The following is a 23480-nucleotide window of genomic DNA, read 5'->3' on the forward strand; positions in this document are numbered from 1 at the left end:
GAATAATAAAAAAAAAAAAAAAAAAAAAAAAAGAAAGAACGCACAAGGTAGAAAAATTGTTGAGAGCAAGAGACAAAAGCTGAAAAGAATCCATCCCCAGCATAAAATGAAAAGTGAGAAATGAGTGTTTGGCACCGCGGGTGAGTGGCTGAAGGTCCGAGGAGGAGCTGTGGCTGGAGAGGCTTGACGCCCGGGATAGCAATTGGCGGGAGACGACAGGGAAGACGATGGCCAAGGGATGCCAATCAGCGACATTTCGATGCGCCACAGTGAAATTCCCTGCAGTGTCAAGCATGCAGTCACGTATCCACGTTACTGATATGTACATACTGTAGGTATGTATGTACGTACGGTACAGGTACCAGCAGGTTCGGCACTGTGCTTATTATGCGCACCACCGGAAAGGAATAGGCACGCCAAGGACACTGCACTGATAACTCATTATTATATCTTCGTATTACCGGGCTGTGACGAAAGCCACAGTTAACGATTTGTCCACTTTTACTCCTACTACTGCGACTAAAAAAGGACATTTTGCTCCGGACAGCCTTTTGGACCCTCGAACATCAACCCTGCAATCCCAACAGCACAGCACTCATTCATCATTCTCAGAAGACATTTTCCCTTCTTGTTCCTTCCATCTTCCCGGCTACTTGGATAGAGTTATGCTCCATCAAAGTCCCGTCCACATTACAAAGTCATAGACACCGTCTAGACCCTCTAGTAGCATTCGACCGCCATCTCCCTCGAACCCGCTTACCATCATCCATTCCCCGGCTAGCAGTGTCTAGTACAGAACCGAAGAGGGTACCATCAGCACCACCAGGCACACCAGGCGCTGCGAAAACGCTGTCTGCGGCTCCAGGTAATTCCAACTCTCCCCAGACGTATTCCTCCCCTCCACATCCGCCTCGTGAGGGCTTCTTTTTCTGCTTCTTCTTCTCTCAACTTATCATTTCTTCCTACCAGAGCTGGCCCATCGACCCCTCTCCGCTCGTCTCCAGCAGATCCGATCCGTTTGACATTTCGACATCTAGATACCACCCCGCCCTGCATCCCGGATCCGCCGCCGCCGTCAAGAAACCGCTAACTAGTTCGCTGCCTGTTCTCATCGTCGCCGCCGCCTCTGGCACAAAGTGACACCCAGCCCGCCCGGGAACTGCTGCGTCCGGACGAACCAGCCTGCCAGATGCCAGTGCCAGTGCTGGCGCGCCTGGCTCCTCCATCATGTCCCAGGGACACCCACCGCCGCCAAACGGCTACGCAGCCTTCCAGAACATGAACCTACACTTCCTCCCTGATGCCTCCGCCTCTCAGCACCCCGTCATCATGTCCTCCGCCCCTGTCGGCCCTGAGGACCCCGGCGCCTTTGACAGCGACGAGGCCATGCGCTTCGCCGACGCCCAATTGTTTGGCGAGTTCACCTCGGACCTGGGAATGGGTGCCTTTGGCTCTGCCGACCCGTCCCTTGGCGACGCTTTCAACCCTGACTTTGCTCTCGAGTCCATGATGGGCAATGGCCACGCCAACCCCGTCAACCCGCCTGCCGCCGCCGGTACCGGACCCGAGAATATGCCCAGAGAAGACCCGACCCCGGTCGACGGTCCTCCCCAGCCCATGCAACTCACCAACCCCGGCACGAGCACCCTCAACGAGTTTACCAAGCGCCGAAACTGGCCCGCCAAGATTGTCGAGGAGTTGCGCGACTGGCTGCAGATCCTCGATGCCAACGGTCGCCTCAAGTTCGTCTCCCGCAGCGTCGCCGACCTTGCCGGCTACGCCGAAGATGACTTGCGCGACGTCTTCCTCAAGGACATGATACACCCCGACGACCAGGGCGTCTTTGTCTCCGAACTCAACGAATCCATCGCCTCCGGCAACCCGCTGCGCATCTTCTATCGCTTCAAGAAGAAGGACGGCCGGTACACCATCTTCGAGGCCGTTGGCCACGCCCACATCGCCGCCGCAAAGTTTGCGCCTAACCCCAGCAACCAGTCGCCGTTTTGCCAGGCCGTTTTCATGGTCGCGCGCCCGTACCCCACCCGAAACGCCGCCCTCCTCGACTCCTTCCTCGAACACAAGATTGAAAACGAGCGCCTCAAGCGCCGGATCGCCGAGCTGCAGCGCGAGGAGCAGGCGGACGCCGACGAGTCTCGTCAGCAGCTCTCGCAGACCATGAGCCAGTCCGCGCCGGGCTCCAACATGGCCCCCTCCGAGTTTACCGGCCCGTCCTCCACGCCGCTGCACCTACCCGGAAACGGCGACACACCCATGTCGGGCACGTCCGACGGCCACGCCATTTTCAACGGCGCACTCACGAGAGAAAATCTGGAGGGGGCATCCGTCGCCGGTCGGCGGGACTCTTTGCGTGATAAGATGGCGCGCTACGAGGGAGCCTCCCACATCGAGACGATCGAGATGCTCACCGGCTTGCGCTACGTAGAAGGTGAGCGCAGCCACGGCATCACGACAGGAAACACCAGCCCCGCGCTGATCAAGGGCGATGCCGGCATCGCGATCCCCAAGGATCGCGACGGCCGACTCGGCGAGAAGAAGAAGAAGCTCAAGGTGTCGGAGGAATACGTCTGCACCGACTGTGGTAAGTTTTCAGCTTTCAATCTGATACTAACTGGCCCCCGAAATCTCTTCTAACTGGTTTGCTTCACCAATCAGGCACGCTCGACTCTCCCGAATGGCGCAAGGGACCCAGCGGGCCCAAGACGCTCTGCAACGCCTGCGGCCTTCGCTGGGCGAAGAAGGAGAAGAAGCGCAGCAGAATGCACGGCGGCTCCCAAGCAGCGCTCTCGACAGACTTGGGCCCTCCAAGCTGACACGACGGACCACAATCATCATCACCAGGTCCTTTAATCCATGCCCTCCCTCTCCCGGACGAACAACGAACGACCCATTCATTACTGCTACAACGACAGCCCTGAAATATGGGCAACTTCGAAAACCCCGAGCGATAGAACAAAGGGATATCATAATCTTTTTTTTTTTTTTGGAAAACGAAAGCCATTACACAAGCGACAAGATTCTGGCGTATTGATTTTTTTTGCAAACGGTGCATTGGTGTTTCTCTCTTCTCTTCTTTTTCTTTTTCTGCATTCATAGGCGCTACATTATACCAGAGTAGTGCTGGGATGCATTCATGCATGTTTACGAAATGACGGCCGGCGCACACGAATAACGGCCTATGTGTTTATCTGTGTCGTTCTTTCTCGAACTTTTTTTTAGCCATGTCAGCTATGGACTGGGCGGTGGTGGTACAGTACACGATCTAGCTCGCGAAGGAAGCAGCGGGAATCATGGAGTGGGATATCATTATACATATGCCTGGGTATCTTGAATAAAATAATTAAAAAAGGGAATCGTTTGTTCCTGAAAGAGGACAAGTGGTTGATTTACACGTCGAAGCAGCCATTCATGCCCTGTAAATGCTGCAAAAGTCCGAATTCATCTAGCAGGGCAAGGCCTGGATCGATGCCATCAAACGGCGAGGTCGACGTCAAGACGAGTTCGCTAGCACGCGGAGACATGGTCGTGCCGAGCTTCTTAAATAGGGCGTCGAGGATGGACGAGATACGCCGTGCTTCGGCTGATACAGCGCTTCCCCTTTGCCAGATGCCGTGCGAGCGCCGCAGTGCCGCTTCGATGACCTGCGGCTCGGGAAGAAGCGTTTCGTCGTCGTCGTCGTCGGCGCCATCAAAATCATCGCCTCTGGCTCCGTAGCTGCCACTACTGGTACTCTCCATGACTGCCTCGAGCAGCGGGGAGCCAAACGGGCCGGCGACGACGCGGTACATGTGCCGGCAGAGCAGGACGGTGCTCGTGAGGAACTCGTGCTTGAGGACGGATGATGCCTGGATGCGCTGCGGGAAAAGCGCACCGCCGGGGCGGGACTCGCCTTCCATGATGGCCTGGTAACCTAGGACCCTGAGCGCGGCGCGGATGCACACAACGTACGAGCGTCGGGCGTACGCCCCGTCGGCGGCGTCAACGTCGGCGACGCGAAGGTGTTCGGCCTCATCGCGCGCGTCGCGCGCCATCATGCGCCGCCAGTGGATAGCGATGAGTCCCTTTTGCAGCAGCGCGCCAGCGCCGATACGATGGATGACGTCGGCGGCCCTGTCGGCGACACAGCCGAGCATGCCGGTGAACTTGCACTGCTCTGGTAAGCCATCGTACGTGTCCTGTATGAGAGCGGTCAGCTCCCGCTCGCGCGCGACGGTCAGCGGCGGGCACTCGGGCCCGACGCTCATGTTGACGTCGGTTATAGTGCCGATGACAACGAACATGCGATGCTTGGATATGAGGTGCAGGGTCGGGGTGCGATCGGACCAGGGGCGCTCGGGTGGCAGCTCAGCGCACCCGGGCACCAGGTCGGCGTCGTGCAGGTTGCGCGGCAGCTGGACGTCGGCGGATCCGGCCTTAATGAGGCGTGGCAGGCCCATTTGCGCCGAGACCATGATGTCCATGCCGTGTATGGTAATCCACAGCCGGCGACGGGTTTCGCCTTCGAAGGCACCAAGGGACGGAAAGTGAGAGGGGTCGCGGTGGTAGCCCATGCGGTAGGCGAGGCGGGTGACGACGCCGGAGAGCAGCCAAGCGTCAGCGTGACCGTCGGCGGCGCTGGCGACCTCTATGAACTGGTAATGCAGCAGGGCCTCGAGTGCGTGGGTGCCGCCTTTGGTGTACTCGCCGAGGAGGAGGCACGCGACGACCTGGTCGACATAAGGGGGTGTTTGTAGCGGGAACGGCGAGGAGAGCGGCCCGGGAGGCTGGGATGGAGCGGGAGGAGGACTGCGGGAGGAAGACGGGTGAGGAGGTGGAGGAAAAGAGCCGTAGAGGGACCATGCGGCTTCTGTCTGGCTGGCGATGCTGATGATGCCGAAGAGTAGGGCGATCCAGAGTATTGGCGTATCGTGGGGTGATTTCCAGAATTTCTCATACTAGTAGACGTTCAGATTGTTAGTCCAGACGAAGGGGATCGACGACAGCCGTTACGGCAGGATTGGGTTCCCATACCTGGGAGAGAAAACTCCCGGAATGAATGACGGCGACTGGAGTAGAAACCATGTATGTTAGTCTCTCAACGGAGTCATAGATATATATGATTCAAAGACGGAAATCATACGTGGAAGCATCGAGTTATTAAAGTATAGCAGCACCAGGCGGTCCACATCATCACGCGGCGGCATCGCCCGCAGAATCTTGTCGAGCGACTGCTTCCTGTTTCCGCCAAAGAGCAGCTGAAATCGCCTCTTGCCGTGCGTTGCAAGCGTCGGCGTCGGCATCTGCTGTAGGGGCGATTGGTGAGGGCTGGTGGCGTCGGTCTCGGCCTCGTAGTATTGGTTGTCGCTCTGATCGCCGGGGAAGAAGTCATCGTTGTCGTCGCCGTCGTCGTCGTCATCGTAGTGTTCGCCAGTCGTCGCAGCCGCTGGCCAGAAGCTCTTGAGTTCCGAGAGGCCGCTGAGGACGGCGCTCCAGTGCGGGCTGCTGACGTAGGCGCTCTTGGCGCTGTCAATCTGTAGCTTCCCGACATCGATGTGCGCGTGAGAGGAGGAGGAGGATGGTGCGGGAGGCGGGGGCGAGGTCGTAGACGGAGGCGTCGTCGTCGCTGTGGTGGGGGAAGCGCGAGGCTCGCCTCCTAGAGGCTCGGCGCATCGGGCGCATAGCTGGGGAGCGGCTGCGGTGGGCTTGTCGGGACGTTGGTCCTGCTGGAGGAGCTGCACGACAAGGCCCTCGAGGTGATTGATGCGGTCTTGGAAGCTGCCAGCAGCTGTGGTGGTCGCGGCGGTGGCTGGTGCAGGAGGGACCTTGCTGTTGTCGGGGAAGACGCACGAGGAGGCGAGGCCGCGGGAGGAACAATTCCAGCAGGGCTGCACGCGATTGCATCGAAGTCTGGATGGGTGGTTAGTGTTTGCTCCTGATAATTCGATGTACTCGACCAAGAAAAAAACACCTGCTTTCTCTTGCGACACAGATTACACGACAGCTGGACCTTGTCCCTGCGCCGCTTGGCAACCCGCTCCTTTTCTGCATTCGTAGACATGGTTGGGCCTGGCCTGTTTGTGCTGTACCGAGGCCGTGAAAATATATGCCTGTCCTATTATTTCTGTTTGAAGGAGAAGAAATAGAAATTTTGACCAAGGTGAAGTTTTCAGCCCGTGATGGACGGTAGGTGGGATGTGGTGAGAGTAGAGAGTAAGCTCAGCCGCATGCCGTCATTGGCAAGGCTGCCCTACCAGGCAGGTGTATGTAATAAACTAATGTACGTGGCGGGGGGGGGTCGGAGGGTCGGAGGGTCGCTGGCCGGCCTGATACATACTGTAAAATAATTACCTATTATTATGGGCAGTTCTAGTTCAAGATTTCGGCGGGCCAAGGTTTGGCAGCGAACCCACGTCGGGCATGTTACTTCCAGAGCAACAGAGTCAGTCTCATGTGGCTTTAGCGCCCTAAAATACACAGAATGTTATAGTGCCTCTTGGCTTGCACGCTGATGGCACAAAATTGACACAAAATGTCCGCCCTTCGTAAAGCCTTCCTTCGCCGGCTGCTTCTCCATCAACAATCACAGCAGGCCCCTGCTGCCTCTTTGCTGGTGGTCCTCACAGCTCTCTTCTCCATCGCATCTCCCCTCTCCCTCCCCTCTCACACCCTGCCCCAGCTACAGCTAACACAAAGCGCTCCAAATATCTCCGTCATTGGCCACAGAGTTGCAACAAGCCGATATGAGTGGTACGACTGAGAAACCACCCCGCCCATTCGCCCATTGCGTAGCCTCCCTTCTCCCCTGCGTAGTGCTGCCAAGCTGCTCCATAGGTAGGTACATACATAGCTACCTAAGAACTGGGTCGTTTATTTTTTTCAGCAGCTCAGGGGACGAGCTATGATGCACAGAGACGTGTCCATGCTGCTCCGAGGTACCTAGGGAGATCTGAAATTAGCCTCGTCATGGCCAGCTCATTGAATAAGTGCCCCTCCTCCCCTCCTCTTCTCGTCCTACTTGCTTGCTCCTCTCTTCCCTCATCTTTAGACAGCCCAACGCATTCATTCAGTTACCTTGGAAATTTGCTACTCCTTGTTCATTTGATACCCTCTACTACCAATCAAAATGGATTCCCTCCTCAGCGCCGGCAAGGACTTTCTTGCTAAGAGTAAGTCGACAGAGCTCGGGAAGCTTCATCACTACCCCTCATCGGCCGACGGCCCCTCGCTTAGCGGCCGCCCCCCGAGACCCCGGTTTCTTTTCCATGGCAGACACTCTACGGTGTCGATGCGATTTCATCTCTATGAAAAGGGAATTAAAAAAAAAGGAATAAATGCGGGTGACAGAGAAGAGCATCAGAAATAAACTAATCGATTAAATCTTCCAGACAGCAACAACGGCGGCAGCAACAACAACAACAACAACAACAACAACAACAACAACAACAACAACAACAGCAGTAGTAGCAGCAACAACCAGGGTGGTGGCAACAGCGATCTCTTCACCAGTGTCCTCAGCTCCCTCACCCACAAGGAAGATGACTTGAAGAACGGTGACGTCGACGAGAAGGGTATTTTTTTCCTCCCCCCCGCAACTGACACCACATCCAGCCGGAACCTTACAATTAACCCTCTCTTTCCTAGACGCCGCCGACAAGCACGACCAGGTCTACAACAAGGGCGACAACAACACCAGCGTCAACGCCATGGGCACCGCCGCTGCCATGCAGGCCCTCAAGAAGTTCACCTCTGGCGGCAAGGAAGAGGGCGGCAACAAGAACGACTTTGTCAGCCTCGCTATGGGCGAAGCCAGCAAGGTAAATCCCCCCTCCCCGTCTCTGCCCCGTGGGAATGCAAAGAGGCTAACCACACACCCACCACATGTAGCTGTTCGACTCCAAGGCCGCCGACGGCAGCGTCGCCAACGGCGCCGAGAAGAGCTCCGTCATCCAAAAGGCCGCCGAGGTCGCCATGAAGCTCTACTTCAAGTCTCAGATGCAGCAGAGCGGCGGCGGCCTCGGCGGCCTCGCCAACATGGCCTCGCAGTTCATCAAATAAGCGGACGACAAAGTGATGGCGTACGCCGTACTCGACCGGGCATATCCAAACAAGAAAATATATTAAGATTATGGTTCGACGTCAAATTTCTCAACACGTGAAAGAAAAACTGCTGTGACAAAAAAAAAGACAGATTGGTGTAGTTACCGGACAAGTTTGGTTTGTACGTTTCCGCTTCACTGCGGGCACGACCTACTCTATACCGCCTGCTTGGCAGCCAGACCCAGTACGTCGACCCAAGTTTCAGGCCTCCTGCGGCCGTCCGGGTAGACCTCGTGCAGGTACGTCTCCGCGTCGGCCGCCCACGCGAGCAGCGCCTCCTCGGCGCCCCATTCGCCCGTCGCCATCATGCCGACGCACACCTTGCCCTCGCCGCGGTCCGGCTCGACGAACGCGACCGGCGCCGTCACCGCGGGCAATCCCGTCATGTTGGCCAGGAAGACGTAGATCATGCTCAGGAAGGTCTTGTCGCCGTCGCTAACGCCGTGCTTGGCGTGCCCGGGCCGCTTCTCCCAGCCCAGGAACGGCGCCGTCGGCGTCAGCACCAGCAGGCCCGGGTACGTCTGGAAGAGCCAGGCCATGTGGCGCATGAGCAGCGTCCGCATCGAGTTGTGCTTGAGGAGGTCCGCCGCGTTGGTCTCGAGGCCCAGCGCGAGCACCAGCCGGTTGACGGGGCCGATGAGGCTCGTCCAGTGCGTGCCGTCGCCGCCGCGGCGCCGCGCGGCCTCGGTCATCTCGGAGATGGTCACGCCGCCGTGCGCCGTCTGCGCCTCGTCAACGTACGGGATGGTGATGTCCACCAGATCGTAGCCCTGCGCGGTGAAGTGCTTCAAGGCCTTGTCGCAGGCGGCGACGACGCGGGGGTCGGATGCGGCCCACCAGGCGCGGTCGACGCCAATGTACTTCTTGCTGCCGGCGGCGGGCGGCCGCGACACGGCAAACTTGCTTTGCATGGACGTCTTGGGGTCCGGCTGCGACATGATGCGGTAGGCAATGGTCAGGTCGGCCACGTTGGCAGCCATGGGGCCGGTCACGCACATGGTGCTGTTCATCTCGAGGGTGCGGTGATGGGTCGGCTTCAGGCCGTACACGCCGTTGTAGACGGCTGGGAAGCGCACGCTACCGCCGGCGTCGGTCCCCACGGCGATGGGAATGACTCCCGCGCCAAGGGAAGAGCCGGCGCCGGATGATGAGCCACCAGGGTAGTACTGATTGTTAAGGTGATTCGTCGGTGTGCCTTGGAGAGGCTGTGCTGTTTGTTAGCTCCTTCACTATCATCCAAGTGCATGTCGGCCCAGACTCACATTTAAGCCATTCGTGTCTGCAGAAGCTGTTAGCACACCAAGGTAAAGAAGCGTTCACGGAGCCTTACCTGATCCCAGCTCATGCATTCTATTCTTTCCAATGACGACCGCTCCGGCATCTTGAAGGGCATGGACCGGCCATACGGTCTCCTCCGCCGGTTTAAAGTAGGCAACGCCCTTCTTGTAGGCCATGCCGTCGTGGTCAATGTAGCCTTTGACTGAGAGATCGTCCTTGACGCCAATCGGAACACCATCCAATATGCCGAGAGGGGTGCCGGCGGCCCATCGGTCGGTTGACGCCTTGGCTGCGTCGAGGGCGAGCTGATCGGCACCGTGGGAGTCGGCCCAAGCATCTTGGTAGACGCAAGACTCCTTGGCGTATTTGCTGGTGAGAGACAGGAGAGTCTGTGCAACTTGCAGGGGGGTGACTTGGCCAGACTTGTACATGGCGTGGTAGTCGCTGGCGGTATAATGATGGGCGTCTCCTCTGTTTTTGGGGCTGAGCTGCGCTTCGCCCAGCTCGATCATGCGGGCATTATCGCCCAGTGGAATTACAAGAGGCTGCGAATTCGGTGAGACAATGGGTCAACAACAGTTTTCATCGCACAAAAATGCTCACATGAAAGGTGTATGGGACCTCATCGAGGAAAGGCAGGTCCTTTATCTTTTGCAAGCCCGCGTTGTTGTAGAAGATCTTGGCCAGGAAGGAAGAGTGAGTTAGACTGGCGGCGACGGCGTTTGCGCGTGCGTGAGTCAGTCAATTCATCGACGGTACGGGACATGTAGACATTTGGAGGAGGGGATGACGCGCAGACATACAGGCTCGAGGCGATGACGAGTGGCAGACCGGAGAGGACGGGATTGGCGTCCTTGCGCGGCTGATACTTGGGCGAGCGGACCTCTTGGGCATCTGGGTAGGACAGGAAGCCCTTTGGCGGCGGGAGGGACTTGTCGGAAGGCATCGTGAAGTTTTGGGGGTATCAATTGATGGGACAGCTTGGAAGAAGGCGCAGGGTGAGATCTGGGGATGCTTGGCTGGCGTAGGGAACCCTTTTCTTGGCTGAGCCATCGAGCGAGAGGACCCTGGCGCGTCGGTCGGGGAACCGGCCTGGAGCCTGCAGCCGTACGTATGTGCTGTATGTACTGTACTGTAGCTGGTTAGTACAGCACTAACGTAGCGGGCTAATCCGTTCTGTGATGCGATCCACCCCTGCAGTTACTGGTACGGGTAATTTATTGCGAGTTTACCTAGGCACCGAGGTACAAAGGAGAATAGCTCTAATAAGTCACCTATGTACCTACATACATACATACATAGTACCCTAGGTATGTATGTATGTATGTACGTATGTAGGTAGTTACTGTTGAAAGTCTGATCTCTACGAACGGTCCGGGCTGTGGTTGGGTTAAAATTAGGTACCTATGTATGTACAGTAGGTAGTGAGGCAACTATCAATTGTTCGCTCGTAGAAAATCCATCTGATGTTGGCCCCGTAATTTTTGCTCCCTTTCAAGATGTCTCTTGGTAGCCTTACTCGCACTTCAAATGGGCAAACGTTGGATTGGTGAACCTCTCTATTTCGCGACTTCTAACTGCATGCAAGATACCTTGAGCATACCCGTAATCAACAATCCTGTTTACAGTTGATTCTGTCCCGAACAGAGGCTACCTAGCCAGTAACAACCAGCCACCTTTTCTTTTTAAACCCGCCCTACGAGCCCCTTTGAACTTGCCATAATAGCCGCCGTGCCGTCTCATAGCCAACTGTTCCGAGACTCCGCAACTTCAATCCGCAAAGCCATCATTCCACCATTTCCAGTCGGCATCCAAGTCTGATGGCGAGTCGGCGGTCCATTTGTCGCGCACTCTAATGGCGGGCCAGGCCAAGAGAGGCAAGCCTCGCGCTCTGCTCATCAGTCAACGGAGGAAGCTTCGAAGGGTCGACAAGTCCATTCTGGTGTAAAACTTCCTCGGGGTCCTGTCCCTGCGGCCGGTCAAAAGGAAGAAGGTCGTTAACCTGGAAATCATCGTCATTAAAGTCCGGTCCAAGCAGGCCTTGAGGGAAGTCTTGTCTCTTCTGTCCCACTGGACGCAAGGTCGAGGGGTCGCCAAGGCCAGTGAAGGGGCTGAGAAAGGCGTCCGGGTCAGTCTCCGGGACGGCACCGCCGAAGCCTCCCTGGGAGCTCGAGAACTCGTCGTCATCAAAGTCTGGTCCAAGCAGGCCTTGGGGGAAGTCTTGTCTCTTCTGTCCCACTGGGCGCAAGGTCGAGGGGTCGCCAAGGCCAGTGAAGGGGCTGAGAAAGGCATCCGGGTCAGTCTCCGGGACGGCACCGCCGAAGCCTCCCTGAGAACCTCGACCAGAGCTGCCGCCAAAGTCGCCGAAGGCTCTCTTCGTTTTGGACAATTCATAGTTGCGGCCGGTAGATTTTGCCGGAGCTCTCCTCGCCACGGGACCAGCCGCGACGAATCCAGTAAAAACAGCAAGAGTCACTGAGAACTTCATTGTGTAGCAAGTTTAGTAAACAAGGAAATATGGAAATGAGTAAGAAAACGTGGAAATAAGTGAGGAGATGTAGAAAGAGGATGTTGGTTTATACTACAGCTCATTAACAAAGTCAAGCAAAGGGGACTATATATATACTCAACGACTATGATCTTCAAGAGGTATATCAACATTGCATGGAAAGAGTATCTGCAAATTTTGGCAACTCCGTACAAAACGGTATTACCAGAATCGCCTGTGTCTCATGTCACTTGGAGGTTCTTGCGACACCACCAGCACTCACAGCTGCATGATTGAGGCGTGGCAATGTGTGATTGCATTGCGGGCAACCGCATGAAGTTTATGTTTCGATTACATCCCACGTGGCTGGCAGGTCTCAGAATCGTCGTAGTGCGCACGTTGCGGGGTGATGACGCTCGTATCGCGCGCCCGCCCAACGGACTTCCTACAAGTCTCAGGTTGCGCCGCTACAAACTTCTCGCTGACTACTTTTCCAAAAGAACGGTATTCTAGAACAAGATTGAGACCTCCGAGGCCAGCGCCCGTTATAGATTCTTTGCCAATGCCGCGCGCATCTTTTGCGGCTGACACGGCGAGCATGTCCGAGCCCGTTCCCGATGGGTCATCCCATCTCTTCTCCCGACTTTGCCTCATCACCGCTGCACTTCAGACGCGTACCAATAATCCAGAGTAGCTTGGCTTGAAAGGACCAAAAAAGCCACTCGGGCGCTCCTCGGCCGTCGCTTGGTTTTCGCTTAAACAATGCGAGCCAGCTTTTCTAAACAGAAAAGCACACCGGCGTAGCCAACGGCCACTGCAACGGAGTAACCTCAGGTCGGGGCCAAAGGGGCCGGGCATGATCTCAACGCCGAGCTCACCGGCTTCACCGGCCTTGAAATCATGGGCTATGTTTTGTCTGGGATCCGGAAAGCGGAAATGGCAATGGAGACCCTTGGCGCGTATGCAAAGCATCTTCTGCGGCTCGCTTGTGGCGATAGGACGGGAGAAGTGCCGCGATGCCTAGGATTTCCCGGTTTTTGGCTTCAAGCAATAATCGGGGTAGCAGTATTCCGCTTGACGATAACATGTCAGGCTCTGTAGATGACAGTATGGTAGCCTGTTTCGACAGCAGGCCTTCCATCCTGCCCTTCGTCGAGGCTTCCAATCATCCATGGTGTTTCGGTGCGAGGGTTGATACATGCAAGCACCTGGCCATGAATTTTAGTGTGCCATCAGGGGCCTTGATGCATTCTGGCGCATCCTGCACCATTTGTTGATCTGCAGCCTTGAGGTAGCGGCTTGCTGGCCATCCTTGCGAGCAACAACATCATCGCTCGACAGAGTGAAAATTCCGCATCCAAAAGAGGCATTATACGTGCAGACTCTGTAACAGCGCAAATAATGGCCGAGAATAATAGCTGGAAATAGGATGTTAAAGCGGCCGGCGGCTGCTCCGTTCCGACAGTTATCTGCCGAGTGCCCCCCGACGGTTTCGTCAACGACTGGGGGTTACTTATGGAGGCGAGTGCTATCAGGGTTGGGAGTCCTCTGCATGGATTTTGACTCTGACGGGCTTTCCATCTTGTACAGAGAAGTGCTTCGTAGTGTGTGTATGAGTATGAATAGCTGTGCTGTGTTACAACTGAGAATGCCACTAAGTCCAGGAACAAAGTCCTTAGCACAACCCGAGTCACATAGGTGGTAGAAGGGTCAGTCGTTAATATCCATGGCCGCATTGTTACCAGGTAAACAGGCAACTAGCTGTGAACCTTCGAGTGAGTTGAACAAGTAGTTACAAGGAAGGTAAACACTGGTAATAAAAGGTACCGGGTAGCCTTTGAATTGTGTGACGTCGATGGCTCACAAAATTTCCATCCCCCTCCGTGCAATTGGGGATATGGTGGAAGAAGAAGAAAATTCTGATATTCGTTATATTCGGGAGTCACGCTGCTATGATTTTCCTTTTTGTTTGTTGTAGAGGTGTGCCCTCGCGTTGAAGATGTTGGGGGCTGGGATACCCTGTCTACAGGTAGCTATATCCGCCGGTAGCAAGGTAGCAAGGTAGCAAGGAGCGCAGAATTGATAAACCGAGCCGATGAACAAAATCAGGGTAACAGACCAGGTCAGCAAATGTCTGATGATGATGATGATGATGATGATGACAGATGCAGAGGTGAAGATTGACAACACAAACAGACGAACACGACCTGCTGATCAACATTTTGCAGTGGCAGGCTGACCGCTGGCAACGTTCCCCACCAAACTTCTCGCCAGCTGCCAGCTGCCAGCTGCCAGCTGCCCGCCCACTTCCACCGGCTTCGGGCGCCTCCATCTGCTTCTGCGAAGCCAAATAACAGCAACCAGACCACACAACAGGGCAGTCCACCCCGACTTGGCACTGAGTCACAGTCACAACTGGAGAAGTAAAAAAAAAATCAAAAGTCGCATCCCGCCTACCACGGACGGCGTCATTCTCTCCGCCTGCTTCTTCTTTCCATTCATTTACGAGCACCCCGCGTCACCCTTGTGATCCGGGTTTATGAAATCTCTCGCCCTTCCAGCTTCTCTCCTCTCTTCTTCGCTTCGCAGAGCACCGGTTGCTCCCTATTCTTCCCGCCTCGCCGTTGCCCCTCGTCGCATCGCCGGCTTCCAACCCCGCCATCGACGCCCTCTGCACGCCGCGCGACCACCACCGCCACCAACCTTGACCATGGCCGCCGACGCGTCCTTTGACAACCTGGCCAGACAGTTCACGCACCTGCCGCTCATCGAAAGACTGCCCAGCTGCTTCCCCGACATCAACCCTGTCGACATCTACAGAGCTCACATCAGCTCCATCCTCAGCGACATCACTGGCGCCGACAAGACCGTCATTTACCCTGTCCTGCAATGGACCGCCACTCTCGACAAAGGTGACTTGATGCTTGCAATTCCTGCCCTCCGCATCAAGGGTAAACCCGACGATCTCGGCAAACAATGGCTGGAGAAGGTGAGTCTTGACGCAGTCCTGCCCCAGCACCATCATTGGCACTGACACGATTCCCTCTGCAGTGGCCCGATTCCCCCCTCGTTGAAAAGCCCGTCCACAATGGTGCCTTCCTCTCCTTCTTCTTCAAGCCCGAGCCCATGGCCAAGACTGTTATTCCCATGGCCCTCCAGCGCAACAAGGACTTTGGCTCCAACCCCGCTAACGGCCTTCGCGACCAAAACGACCCCTCCAAAGGCCGCCAAAAGATTGTCATCGAGTTTTCGAGCCCTAATATCGCCAAGCCTTTCCACGCTGGCCACTTGAGAAGCACCATCATCGGTGGCTTCCTCGCTAATCTCTACCGAAGCGCGGGCTGGGACGTCGCTACCGTCAACTACCTGGGTGACTGGGGTAAGCAGTACGGTGTCCTTGCTCTTGGTTTTGAAAAGTACGGCAGCGAGGACGAGCTTGTCAAGGACCCCATCAACCATCTCTTCACCGTCTACGTCAAGATCAGCAAGGAAGTCGCTGAGGAGAAGGAGCAGGCGGAGAAGCTCAAGGCAGAGGGCAAGGAGGAGGAGGCGCAGGCTATCCTCGACAATGGTGTTGACGAAAAGGCCCGCAGCTACTTCAAGAAGATGACCGAGGGCGACGAGCAAGCCATTGCTCTGTGGAAGCGTTTCCGTGACTACAGCATCGAACGATACAAGCAGACCTACGCTCGCCTCAACATCCACTTCGACGAGTACTCTGGTGAGAGCAAGGTTTCCGAGGATGAGATGCAGCAAGCTGCTGCCAAGCTCAAGGAGATGGGCCTGGCTCACGAGGACCGCGGTGCTCTTCTCATGGACTTTACAAAGAGCGTGCCCGGAAAGGAGGGCAAGACCCTTGGCAAGGCCATTCTTCGCAAAAAGGACGGCACCGCCCTGTACCTCACTCGTGATATCTCTGAGCTCATCAACCGTTATGAGCGCTACAAGTTTGATAAGATGATTTATGTCATTGCCTCGGAGCAGGACCTCCACGTCAAGCAGTTCTTCAAGATTGTCCGCATGATGGGCCGTGATGACATTGCTGATAAATGCCAGCACGTCAACTTTGGTCTCGTCCTCGGCATGAGCACCCGGAAGGGCACGGTCAAGTTCCTCAACGATATCCTCCGTGACGTCGGTGAACACATGCACGAGGTCATGAAAAAGAACGAGGACAAGTACTCCCAAGTTGAGGACCCGGAGCAAATCGCCGACAAGCTCGGCATCTCGTCAGTCATGGTCCAGGATATGAACGGAAAGCGCATCAATAACTACACTTTTGACCTGTCCCGCATGACGAGCTTCGAGGGTGACACAGGCCCGTACCTTCAGTACGCGCACGCCCGTCTGTGCTCCATCCAGCGCAAGGCGGAGCTCAGCGACGAGGCCATTGCCGCTGCCGATCTGTCGCTTCTCACCGAGCCCATGGCCGTCAACCTGCTCCGCGTCATTGCGCAGTGGCCCGACGTGGTCCAAAATGTCCTCAAGACGCTCGAGCCCACCACCATCCTCACGTACCTCTTCAAGCTCACCCACACACTGAGCACTAGCTACACCCATCTCCGCATCGTCGGCAGCGAGCCCGAGGTCATGAAGGCGCGTCTGGCGCTGTATAACTCTGCTCGTATCGTTCTCCACAACGGTATGGGCATCCTCGGCCTGACACCTGTTGAGCGGTACGTAAATATGAATATTGTCTTATATCAACCTTGACTAACATTCTTCGCAGCATGTAAACGAATCATAAAACCTACTCTGATAAAATTTTAACATGGGCCGCCGCCATGGTATAGACTAATTATTCAAGAAAAACACTTGGAAAATAAATGAAAGCAAAGGAATATTGAAAGGAAAATAAATCATGCTCTCTTTGGTGTATTCTATAAGTTTTTCTATCTTCATTCTACAGCTTCCTTCTACACCTTCGTCGATGCCAGCTCCCTCACCGCATTGAAATCAAACCCGAGATCCGCGAGCGTCTTACACTCCTTGCGTCGCTCGCCCAGCTCGCGACTCGCGACCTTGATGGCAAAGATTTGCGAGCGCACCCAGCGCGTCTCCTCGTCCCAGTACGGCGGCCTCTTGCCCGCGCCGCCGCCCTCCAGCCCTCGCGCCGCATCCGGCCGCGCCCGCGCACTCATCTCATACAAACGGTCAATGTAGTCCGCGTCCTGCGGGTAGCTCAGTGTGTGGCGCGCCGCCGGCGCGGCCTCCGTGACAAGCCGCCGCACCCAGGCGTCCCTCTCCGCGCGCGCCGGCAGGTCAAGCCGGCCGGCCCAGGCGCGCGCGACGACGGCGGCCTGCGCCTCGGCGAGCGGGAACGGGACGACGCGCTTGGGCACCGCGAGCACGGCGAGCGTCGCGTCCGGCGCGTACAGCAGGTGCTCCCACAGGTGGTCCGCGTAGGTGCCGTCGGGCGCCGCGAGGTGAGGCGCGAGGGACGTGAGGAAGGGGAAAGAGTAGTGGTAGCCGGTGCAGAAGACGACGGCGTCGAGGCCGGACTCGACGCGGCCGGAGGTGAGGCGCGCGGAGCGCGTGGCGGGTAGCAGCTCGGCGACCTGGCCGACGTGGCGCGACCAGGAGGTCGGCGCGGGCAGCGCTGCGGGATCGGCGCCGGGGGCACCCTTTTCGGAGATGAGCACGGGGAGCTGCGCCGTGGTGACGATTTGGTGGCTAATGTCGATGCCGGACGCCGAGTTGCCGACGACGAGGACCTTCTACGGGACAAATAGCGTGTAAACAAGATATTTATTAGGAGCTGGAGGGTGGGTGGTTCACATACCTTGCCAGAAAATTGCTCCGGTCGACGGTAGAATTTGGAGTGGATGATGGTGCCGGGATGCGCGGCCTCAAACTCGGCGATGCCGGGGACGTTCGGCACGAACGGGTCGCTGTAGTGCCCGCTCGCGACGACGACGGCGTCGTAGCGCTTCGAGGACACGGCGCCGGTCTTCAGGTGCCTCGCCTCGACCGTCCAGGCAGCAGTGCCGTCATCCGCGCTCGTCTTGCGCACGTCTCGGACCTGGGTTTCGAAGGCGATGAGGTGCTCGACGTCCCTGCCGTACTCTTGGATGTAGGCCAGGACCACAGGGTGCTCCGGGAACAGCGCCGTGCCGGGCGGGAACTCGAGGTCGGTGTAGCTCATGAGGCCGTGCGGGATGTTGGTCTCCAGGTGGTCGTAGACGGGGGAGACGAGCTCTACGTGCACCGGACTGCCACCGCCTGGGCGGTCATTACCCGCCGGAGCGCCGGTGATGACGGTGGCATACTCGTGCTCCGAGGTCGGCGTCGTGCGCGGGATGGAAAAGCCGGGTTCGCGGTCAAGAGGGCTCGTGTTCCAGACGCCGCCTGTGGTGGCGCGCTGCTCGTAGATGTCGATCTGGGAGAATTTCTTCTCGGCCATGAGGTATCTGGCTCGCGGATTAGACATGCGGCGGTAAGAGTGCGGGGGAGGGGTGAGGGACCGGTGGCCGGGTTCTTACTTGGCAGCGGCGAGGCCGGCGGAACCGGCGCCGATGATGGCAATGGACTTTACATCCATGCTGGGCAGTCTGAATCAAGTCTGGCCCAAGCCAAACGGTTCAGTAAGGTGTTGCGCATCGAGCCCTCAGGCATGATGGAGTTGCGGGTGTGCCGCTGGCGCGTACGGCGGGCGGGATGTCGCCATGGGCCGATGTGGGGGGTTGCATGCGCCGAGCAAGCCGCCGTGAGATTGTGCTGGAATTGTTGAGATGGACGGTAGTATGGGTTATCTGCAGTATTGCTTACTTTGGGTGATTTGGTGGTCTTGGAGATCATGCTGCTAGCACCGACTGGCACACTACACTGGCGATGAGCAACCCCCCAAGTCAGGTCTTGCATTGCTGCAGCCTTGGTCAGCCGAGGCTATTTTTGGGCCTGCATGCTGGTCGGGGCCTTGTATTTCACGTAAAGGTTGATGACAACAACGTATGTATCCGTACATGCACCTCTGACCTCGTATTTCCAAGGCCTCAATCTTGCGGTGCGGCGGCGCCAATCATCCGTCAGGCCATGCATGCTCTGGTGGCTTTGGTCTAGTTAGTTGGGTAAGGCTGACGAACTAATCGGTCGGCGTGATGAGCCGAGACGACGATGGTGCCTCAAAAGCAAGGTGCAGTAGTAGTGTCTGACACAGGTGCAGGCAGCCCGCCTTGATGCCGAATAGGGCGGGAGGGGAGGGAGTAGGAATAGGAAAGACGGGCGGTATGGCAGCCAGAGGAGAAATATCTGGTTACAAATTGTATATCATCTAGCGGGAACTGGCAGGAAGGAAGGTAAGTAATGAGGTAATAGTGAAAGGTCGCCCCGATCGACGCATAATCAAGAAAAGCTTGTTCGGGCGCGAGATGAGGAGTTTTCAGTTCATTCCGTGGAATAGGGACGCCTCTTTGTGGCTCAGCACAGCACAGCATAATCGAGTCGTCGATCAATTGTCCCGCGTGATGATTCTCCTTTCTTTTCCCTCTCAAGCAGTCCAGGACGACTCGGCAAGTGGTGTGCTAGAGTTTCAGAGATGGGCCGAGACGCAAGGGATGCATTCCTTGGAGGCGTTTCAGACGTGGATGCGACACGCTGCCAGCTGGCTGGTGTCGACGGCGGTCGGCTAGTCGCGTTCTCAGTAGACGATTGGATTTCTGCTAAGGTGTAGCTAGGTTTGTTGGCGATTTCTTCTACGCTCAAGGCTGGATCAAATGACTTAGACCAGGGGCCGATGTGGGTGAAGGCATCTCAACGCGTCACCAGTGACCAACATGTAACACGGATGTCATCAGCTATCATCCATTGACGGAGAAGCCGCCGGGAAAAGCAAACATGGCAATGCATGCAGGCGCTGCATGTCTTGTATTGAGGTTTTTCTATTTTTGTTGCGTGTTTTTATTTTACGTTGCCGTGGCTATGTACCAAATCGTGGACAGCAAGACCAAGCAAGTTATTGGTATGAGGAGTGAAAGTGATTATCTGCTTCGAGCTTGTATTAATTGACAGGAGGCACGGATGCTAAGCCACGATACTGTTTACTAGGGGGCATTTCAAGTCTGGGGCTCTCTGGACAGAATTATCTATGTACGTCAGATTCTAAATTTGAAGGGACGTGGTTGAAAAGGAATGGAGGCGGGAAGCGCAGCACGCGTGGCATTGGCTGGGGACAATAAAGCACATGCCATATTAATGCATGCGCCCGGCGGCCATGCGGCGGCGATGGCGAGGCAAACTGGCTGGCCGGTAGGGGCATTTACTGATCGACAAAGCCTTGTAGGTAACGAATAAAATAGCGCTGTAATGTACAGATTATTACCTGCGAATTAAACTGCCAACCAGCAACGTTCAAAGCCCACCACCCACCAAGTCGCCCCCTCCCCACACAGCCAGCCCAGAGCACCGCCCAGTTCGCCCGCCCTGCCCACTTCCCACTTCTCCACTGTTTTTAATATACTGGCCCCGGCCGGACGTTGGCATGCATGCAAGCAGGCTGACCGACCACTGTAAATTTAGCAGCGCTCGCAGCTGGGAATACGAGGCAGAAGAAGCGGATGAAAATGACAGAAAATAGAAAAATATGCAAAGCACAGAAATGCCACCGGAAGTAGCGAGATAAACATATTCAGCCAAGGTACATACCCGAACCAGCCCTCCCTGGTCGCTCACTCTCAGAGCCAACTACCTACATAGGTATGTATGTTTGTACGTTATTAGTTACTGCCTGCACCAAGCAGTTGCCGATTCGAGGTGCAATGTCATTGGCTTCATCGCCCAAACCCGCCACTGCCCCCCAGTTTCAACCAGCCACAGACCCCTGCACCCTTACCTGGACTAACTAAAGTATCAAGGTACCGTCGCTCTAGCGCGGTACACTTTTTAGTGAGGTACCGCTGAAAATCCCTCCCGTCTCTGCCTCGCTCGTCTGGCCTCGTCTGGCCTTGGCCTCCTCGTGTCTCTGATTCCAAGCGAAAAAAAACTACCAAGCTGAGCATAACTGTGGTTCTTGATTTTCTTTTTTTCTTTTTTTTCTTCTCGCTTCTCTTCTCCGTCTTTTCCCCCTTCCTCCATATTTTTCTTTCCTTTCTTTCGCTCCTTTGCAACCTATCACCGCCCGCCAACTTGCCTACCTGCCAGCTGTCGTGTCGTCGCTAGCTCGGTACATTGGTCCCTGGTATCCGTACAGCGAAGAAAGGCCCGTCACAGGTCATCATGTCCAGTCCCCTCCCTCTTTGTTTCATCCTTTCACCTCAATAGCAATTCTTCGCCATCCTTCAACATCATTCTTAGCGACCATCACCCTCGATAGACGTTCTATACCGCTCACCGCAGCCTTTCGCTTTTTTTCTCGACGACCTCGTCTCCTCCTCCCGACCGCCTCTCGCATCTGTTCATCCCGCTCTTACTGCCACCTCGTATCGACACTTGCCCCTGCAAACGACGACTCTTCCGCCTTTGCATCGGCCATTTCAAGCCCGGCTCGACACTACACGCACTGCAATCGCCTTCTCCTTGGGCCTACTAATCCATCGATACGATACCTCATCTCTTCGACTCCTCTTCCTCTGCTCGCCCGGCTCCTAGCCGACCCTCTCACCCCCAGCCATGGTCGTCACCAGGCTCGAGTCCCGCAAGTCGCTGCTTGGTGCCGATCCAGGCTTCGCCGAGCACGGCATGCAGTACCAGGAAAACTATTCTCCCAACCAGGCCTACCCTGACGCCTACACCCAAGACTACCCCAACGGGCCCTACACGCAACCGTCGCTCGCGCAGCCCACCTACGTCGAAACCGCCAACATGGTTGGTGACGACTTCCATCAGGGTTACGCCGGTCGCCAGGGCCTAACCTCGAGTCACGCCAACAGCACTCATCGCGACAACTTTGGCTTTCTCAAGCGTAAATGGCCCTCCGCTTTCATGGCTGTAACCGGTCTCCAGGCCATCATCTGCCTTGGCTTCGAGGCCTACGTCTTTGGCAAATTCCAGCTCAGCCTCGGCCCTCATGTCAACATACCCAAAGTCCAGTCTCAATACCTCACCATTCCTACCTTTCTCACTCTCTTCATCTTCGGCTTCCTCTACGAGCTTGTCATCGTCTGGGACGCACTCCGCATGAAGAACACGATTCAAGTCATTGGCGTCTGCATCGCCAACCTGGCCATGCTCGTGTATACAGCCATCCAGGTCGACCAGATTCAGACCGCTGTTGGAGTCCTTAGCGATTTCAACGCTCTTGGTCCCCAAATCACCGCCGCCAGCCTCTGGGGCGATATCAAGGCCTTCCTTGTCGCCATCCCCGCCATCATTGCCCTCTCTACCATCTGTATGGCCTTCTGTGCTTGGAGGCTCTACCAGGAATTCGCCTGGGATATCCTCAAGAACATTGGCGCTGACTACCGAATGAAGAAGCGCTTCCTCCACTATCAAGTACGATTCCTTTGCTCGGACTCTCCATGCCTTGCTCAATACTAACCAAATCACAAAACAGATTTACATTGCTCTCCTCAAGTTTGATTTTTTCTTCTTCCTTGGCTTTATCATTCAGTTCGTCGTCGTCGTTGCCAAGAAGTCCGATCCCGAATTCGCCGTCACAGTCGCCTCTATCCCCGTTACCATTGTTATTCTTCTCGCCGCCGCGTATTTCACAAAAAAGGAGAATAAGACGGGCATGGCCATTACACTCGTTTTCTATGTCGGTGGCCTTGTCTACTTTGTCTTCAAACTCGTTCGCATCTACCAGCCCGGCTACAAGGATTTCTACATTGCCGTCCGAAAGTCGTTGACGGCATTTGCCGTCATCACCATTCTGCTCATCATCCTCACCATTGTCAACGGCATCATTTGCATGCGCAACTTCGGAGCCGGTCTCAAGCCCCATCTACAATCCAGCAAGCGGGTCGAGGAGAACCCTGACGCCATGTCTTTTAGTCTAAACGACGTCAAGGCTGCTGTCCCCAACCGCATGACCATTGACTAGACACGGGCCATGGATGCCATTCATATCCGTCGACATGAATGGCAGTGTATAAAGAGAGACTTGCGTGACGACCTGACGACTGGAATGTGTTGGCCCAACTTTCCCCCTTTCGACTTGTTTTGTTCGATCGGCCACAATCAAGCGATACGGATCTTGAGCGGGCTCCTGCATCCGCCGTCCGCTTTTTTACGGTCCTGTCGTATCAATCGGTCACACACCTAAAAGAAAAATGATATCCCACACGGGCCTGCGAGCCTACATCCTTTATATTCCGCATAGTATTTGTGTTTCATCTGGAGGAAACAACTGGACATAGACTACGGTGAACACTTTTTTATTTGTTTCTCTCTTTGTTTGCCTTTTTCTCCCTCTTTGGGACGGGGTTTGTTTTGGAAATGGACGAATCGCTTTTTCTTTTCTCTTGTTTTTTAACCACGGAGCGTGCAGTAACCATTTAGAATAGCTAGTACTGATTAGCAGGAGGACGGTCCTCCAGCTAACATTTTATACTTTTTAACAAGAAAATGACAACCTGACATAACGACTTATCCCAGTGTGCAAGATAAAGTACGTGAGTATGTCAGCATTGCAATGAGCGTCATCTCTGAGAGCACGTCAACATAACATGCAAAGGAGAAGGCATTC

General features: G+C 55.7%; 8 protein-coding genes across 8 annotated transcripts; 4 read left to right on the forward strand and 4 right to left on the reverse strand.

The window, feature by feature from the left end:
• Positions 1 to 1227: 1227 nt before the first annotated feature.
• ISF_05094 (Cutinase palindrome-binding protein) lies at positions 1228 to 2831 on the forward strand (the record flags this gene model as incomplete). Its single annotated transcript, XM_018848699.1, has 2 exons — positions 1228 to 2599; positions 2674 to 2831. 2 exons carry the CDS (start codon positions 1228 to 1230, stop codon positions 2829 to 2831), a joined length of 1530 nt encoding a protein of 509 aa, XP_018703835.1.
• A 573-nt stretch (positions 2832 to 3404) lies between these two features.
• On the reverse strand, positions 3405 to 6055 carry ISF_05095 (fungal specific transcription factor; the record flags this gene model as incomplete). The annotated part of the gene is made up of 4 exons (XM_018848700.1): positions 3405 to 4952; positions 5029 to 5063; positions 5138 to 5904; positions 5964 to 6055. 4 exons carry the CDS (start codon positions 6053 to 6055, stop codon positions 3405 to 3407), a joined length of 2442 nt encoding a protein of 813 aa, XP_018703836.1.
• Positions 6056 to 7120: 1065 nt separating this feature from the next.
• Positions 7121 to 8052, forward strand: ISF_05096 (hypothetical protein; the record flags this gene model as incomplete). The annotated part of the gene is made up of 4 exons (XM_018848701.1): positions 7121 to 7163; positions 7383 to 7565; positions 7639 to 7811; positions 7882 to 8052. The coding sequence occupies 4 exons, from the start codon at positions 7121 to 7123 to the stop codon at positions 8050 to 8052; spliced, it is 570 nt and encodes a 189-aa protein (XP_018703837.1).
• Positions 8053 to 8249: 197 nt separating this feature from the next.
• Positions 8250 to 10318, reverse strand: ISF_05097 (Amidase; the record flags this gene model as incomplete). Its single annotated transcript, XM_018848702.1, has 5 exons — positions 8250 to 9299; positions 9357 to 9373; positions 9425 to 9917; positions 9976 to 10078; positions 10176 to 10318. The coding sequence occupies 5 exons, from the start codon at positions 10316 to 10318 to the stop codon at positions 8250 to 8252; spliced, it is 1806 nt and encodes a 601-aa protein (XP_018703838.1).
• A 906-nt stretch (positions 10319 to 11224) lies between these two features.
• ISF_05098 (hypothetical protein) lies at positions 11225 to 11860 on the reverse strand (the record flags this gene model as incomplete). Its single annotated transcript, XM_018848703.1, has 1 exon — positions 11225 to 11860. The coding sequence occupies one exon, from the start codon at positions 11858 to 11860 to the stop codon at positions 11225 to 11227; it is 636 nt and encodes a 211-aa protein (XP_018703839.1).
• A 2710-nt stretch (positions 11861 to 14570) lies between these two features.
• Positions 14571 to 16596, forward strand: ISF_05099 (arginyl-tRNA synthetase; the record flags this gene model as incomplete). Its single annotated transcript, XM_018848704.1, has 3 exons — positions 14571 to 14849; positions 14912 to 16536; positions 16590 to 16596. 3 exons carry the CDS (start codon positions 14571 to 14573, stop codon positions 16594 to 16596), a joined length of 1911 nt encoding a protein of 636 aa, XP_018703840.1.
• Positions 16597 to 16776: 180 nt separating this feature from the next.
• On the reverse strand, positions 16777 to 18401 carry ISF_05100 (Flavin monooxygenase-like protein; the record flags this gene model as incomplete). The annotated part of the gene is made up of 3 exons (XM_018848705.1): positions 16777 to 17577; positions 17643 to 18270; positions 18343 to 18401. 3 exons carry the CDS (start codon positions 18399 to 18401, stop codon positions 16777 to 16779), a joined length of 1488 nt encoding a protein of 495 aa, XP_018703841.1.
• Positions 18402 to 21463: 3062 nt separating this feature from the next.
• Positions 21464 to 22835, forward strand: ISF_05101 (hypothetical protein; the record flags this gene model as incomplete). Its single annotated transcript, XM_018848706.1, has 2 exons — positions 21464 to 22285; positions 22347 to 22835. 2 exons carry the CDS (start codon positions 21464 to 21466, stop codon positions 22833 to 22835), a joined length of 1311 nt encoding a protein of 436 aa, XP_018703842.1.
• Positions 22836 to 23480: the final 645 nt, after the last annotated feature.

Source organism: Cordyceps fumosorosea, assembly GCF_001636725.1.
Source record: "Cordyceps fumosorosea ARSEF 2679 chromosome Unknown scaffold_12, whole genome shotgun sequence".
Taxonomy (NCBI): Eukaryota; Fungi; Ascomycota; class Sordariomycetes; order Hypocreales; family Cordycipitaceae; genus Cordyceps; species Cordyceps fumosorosea.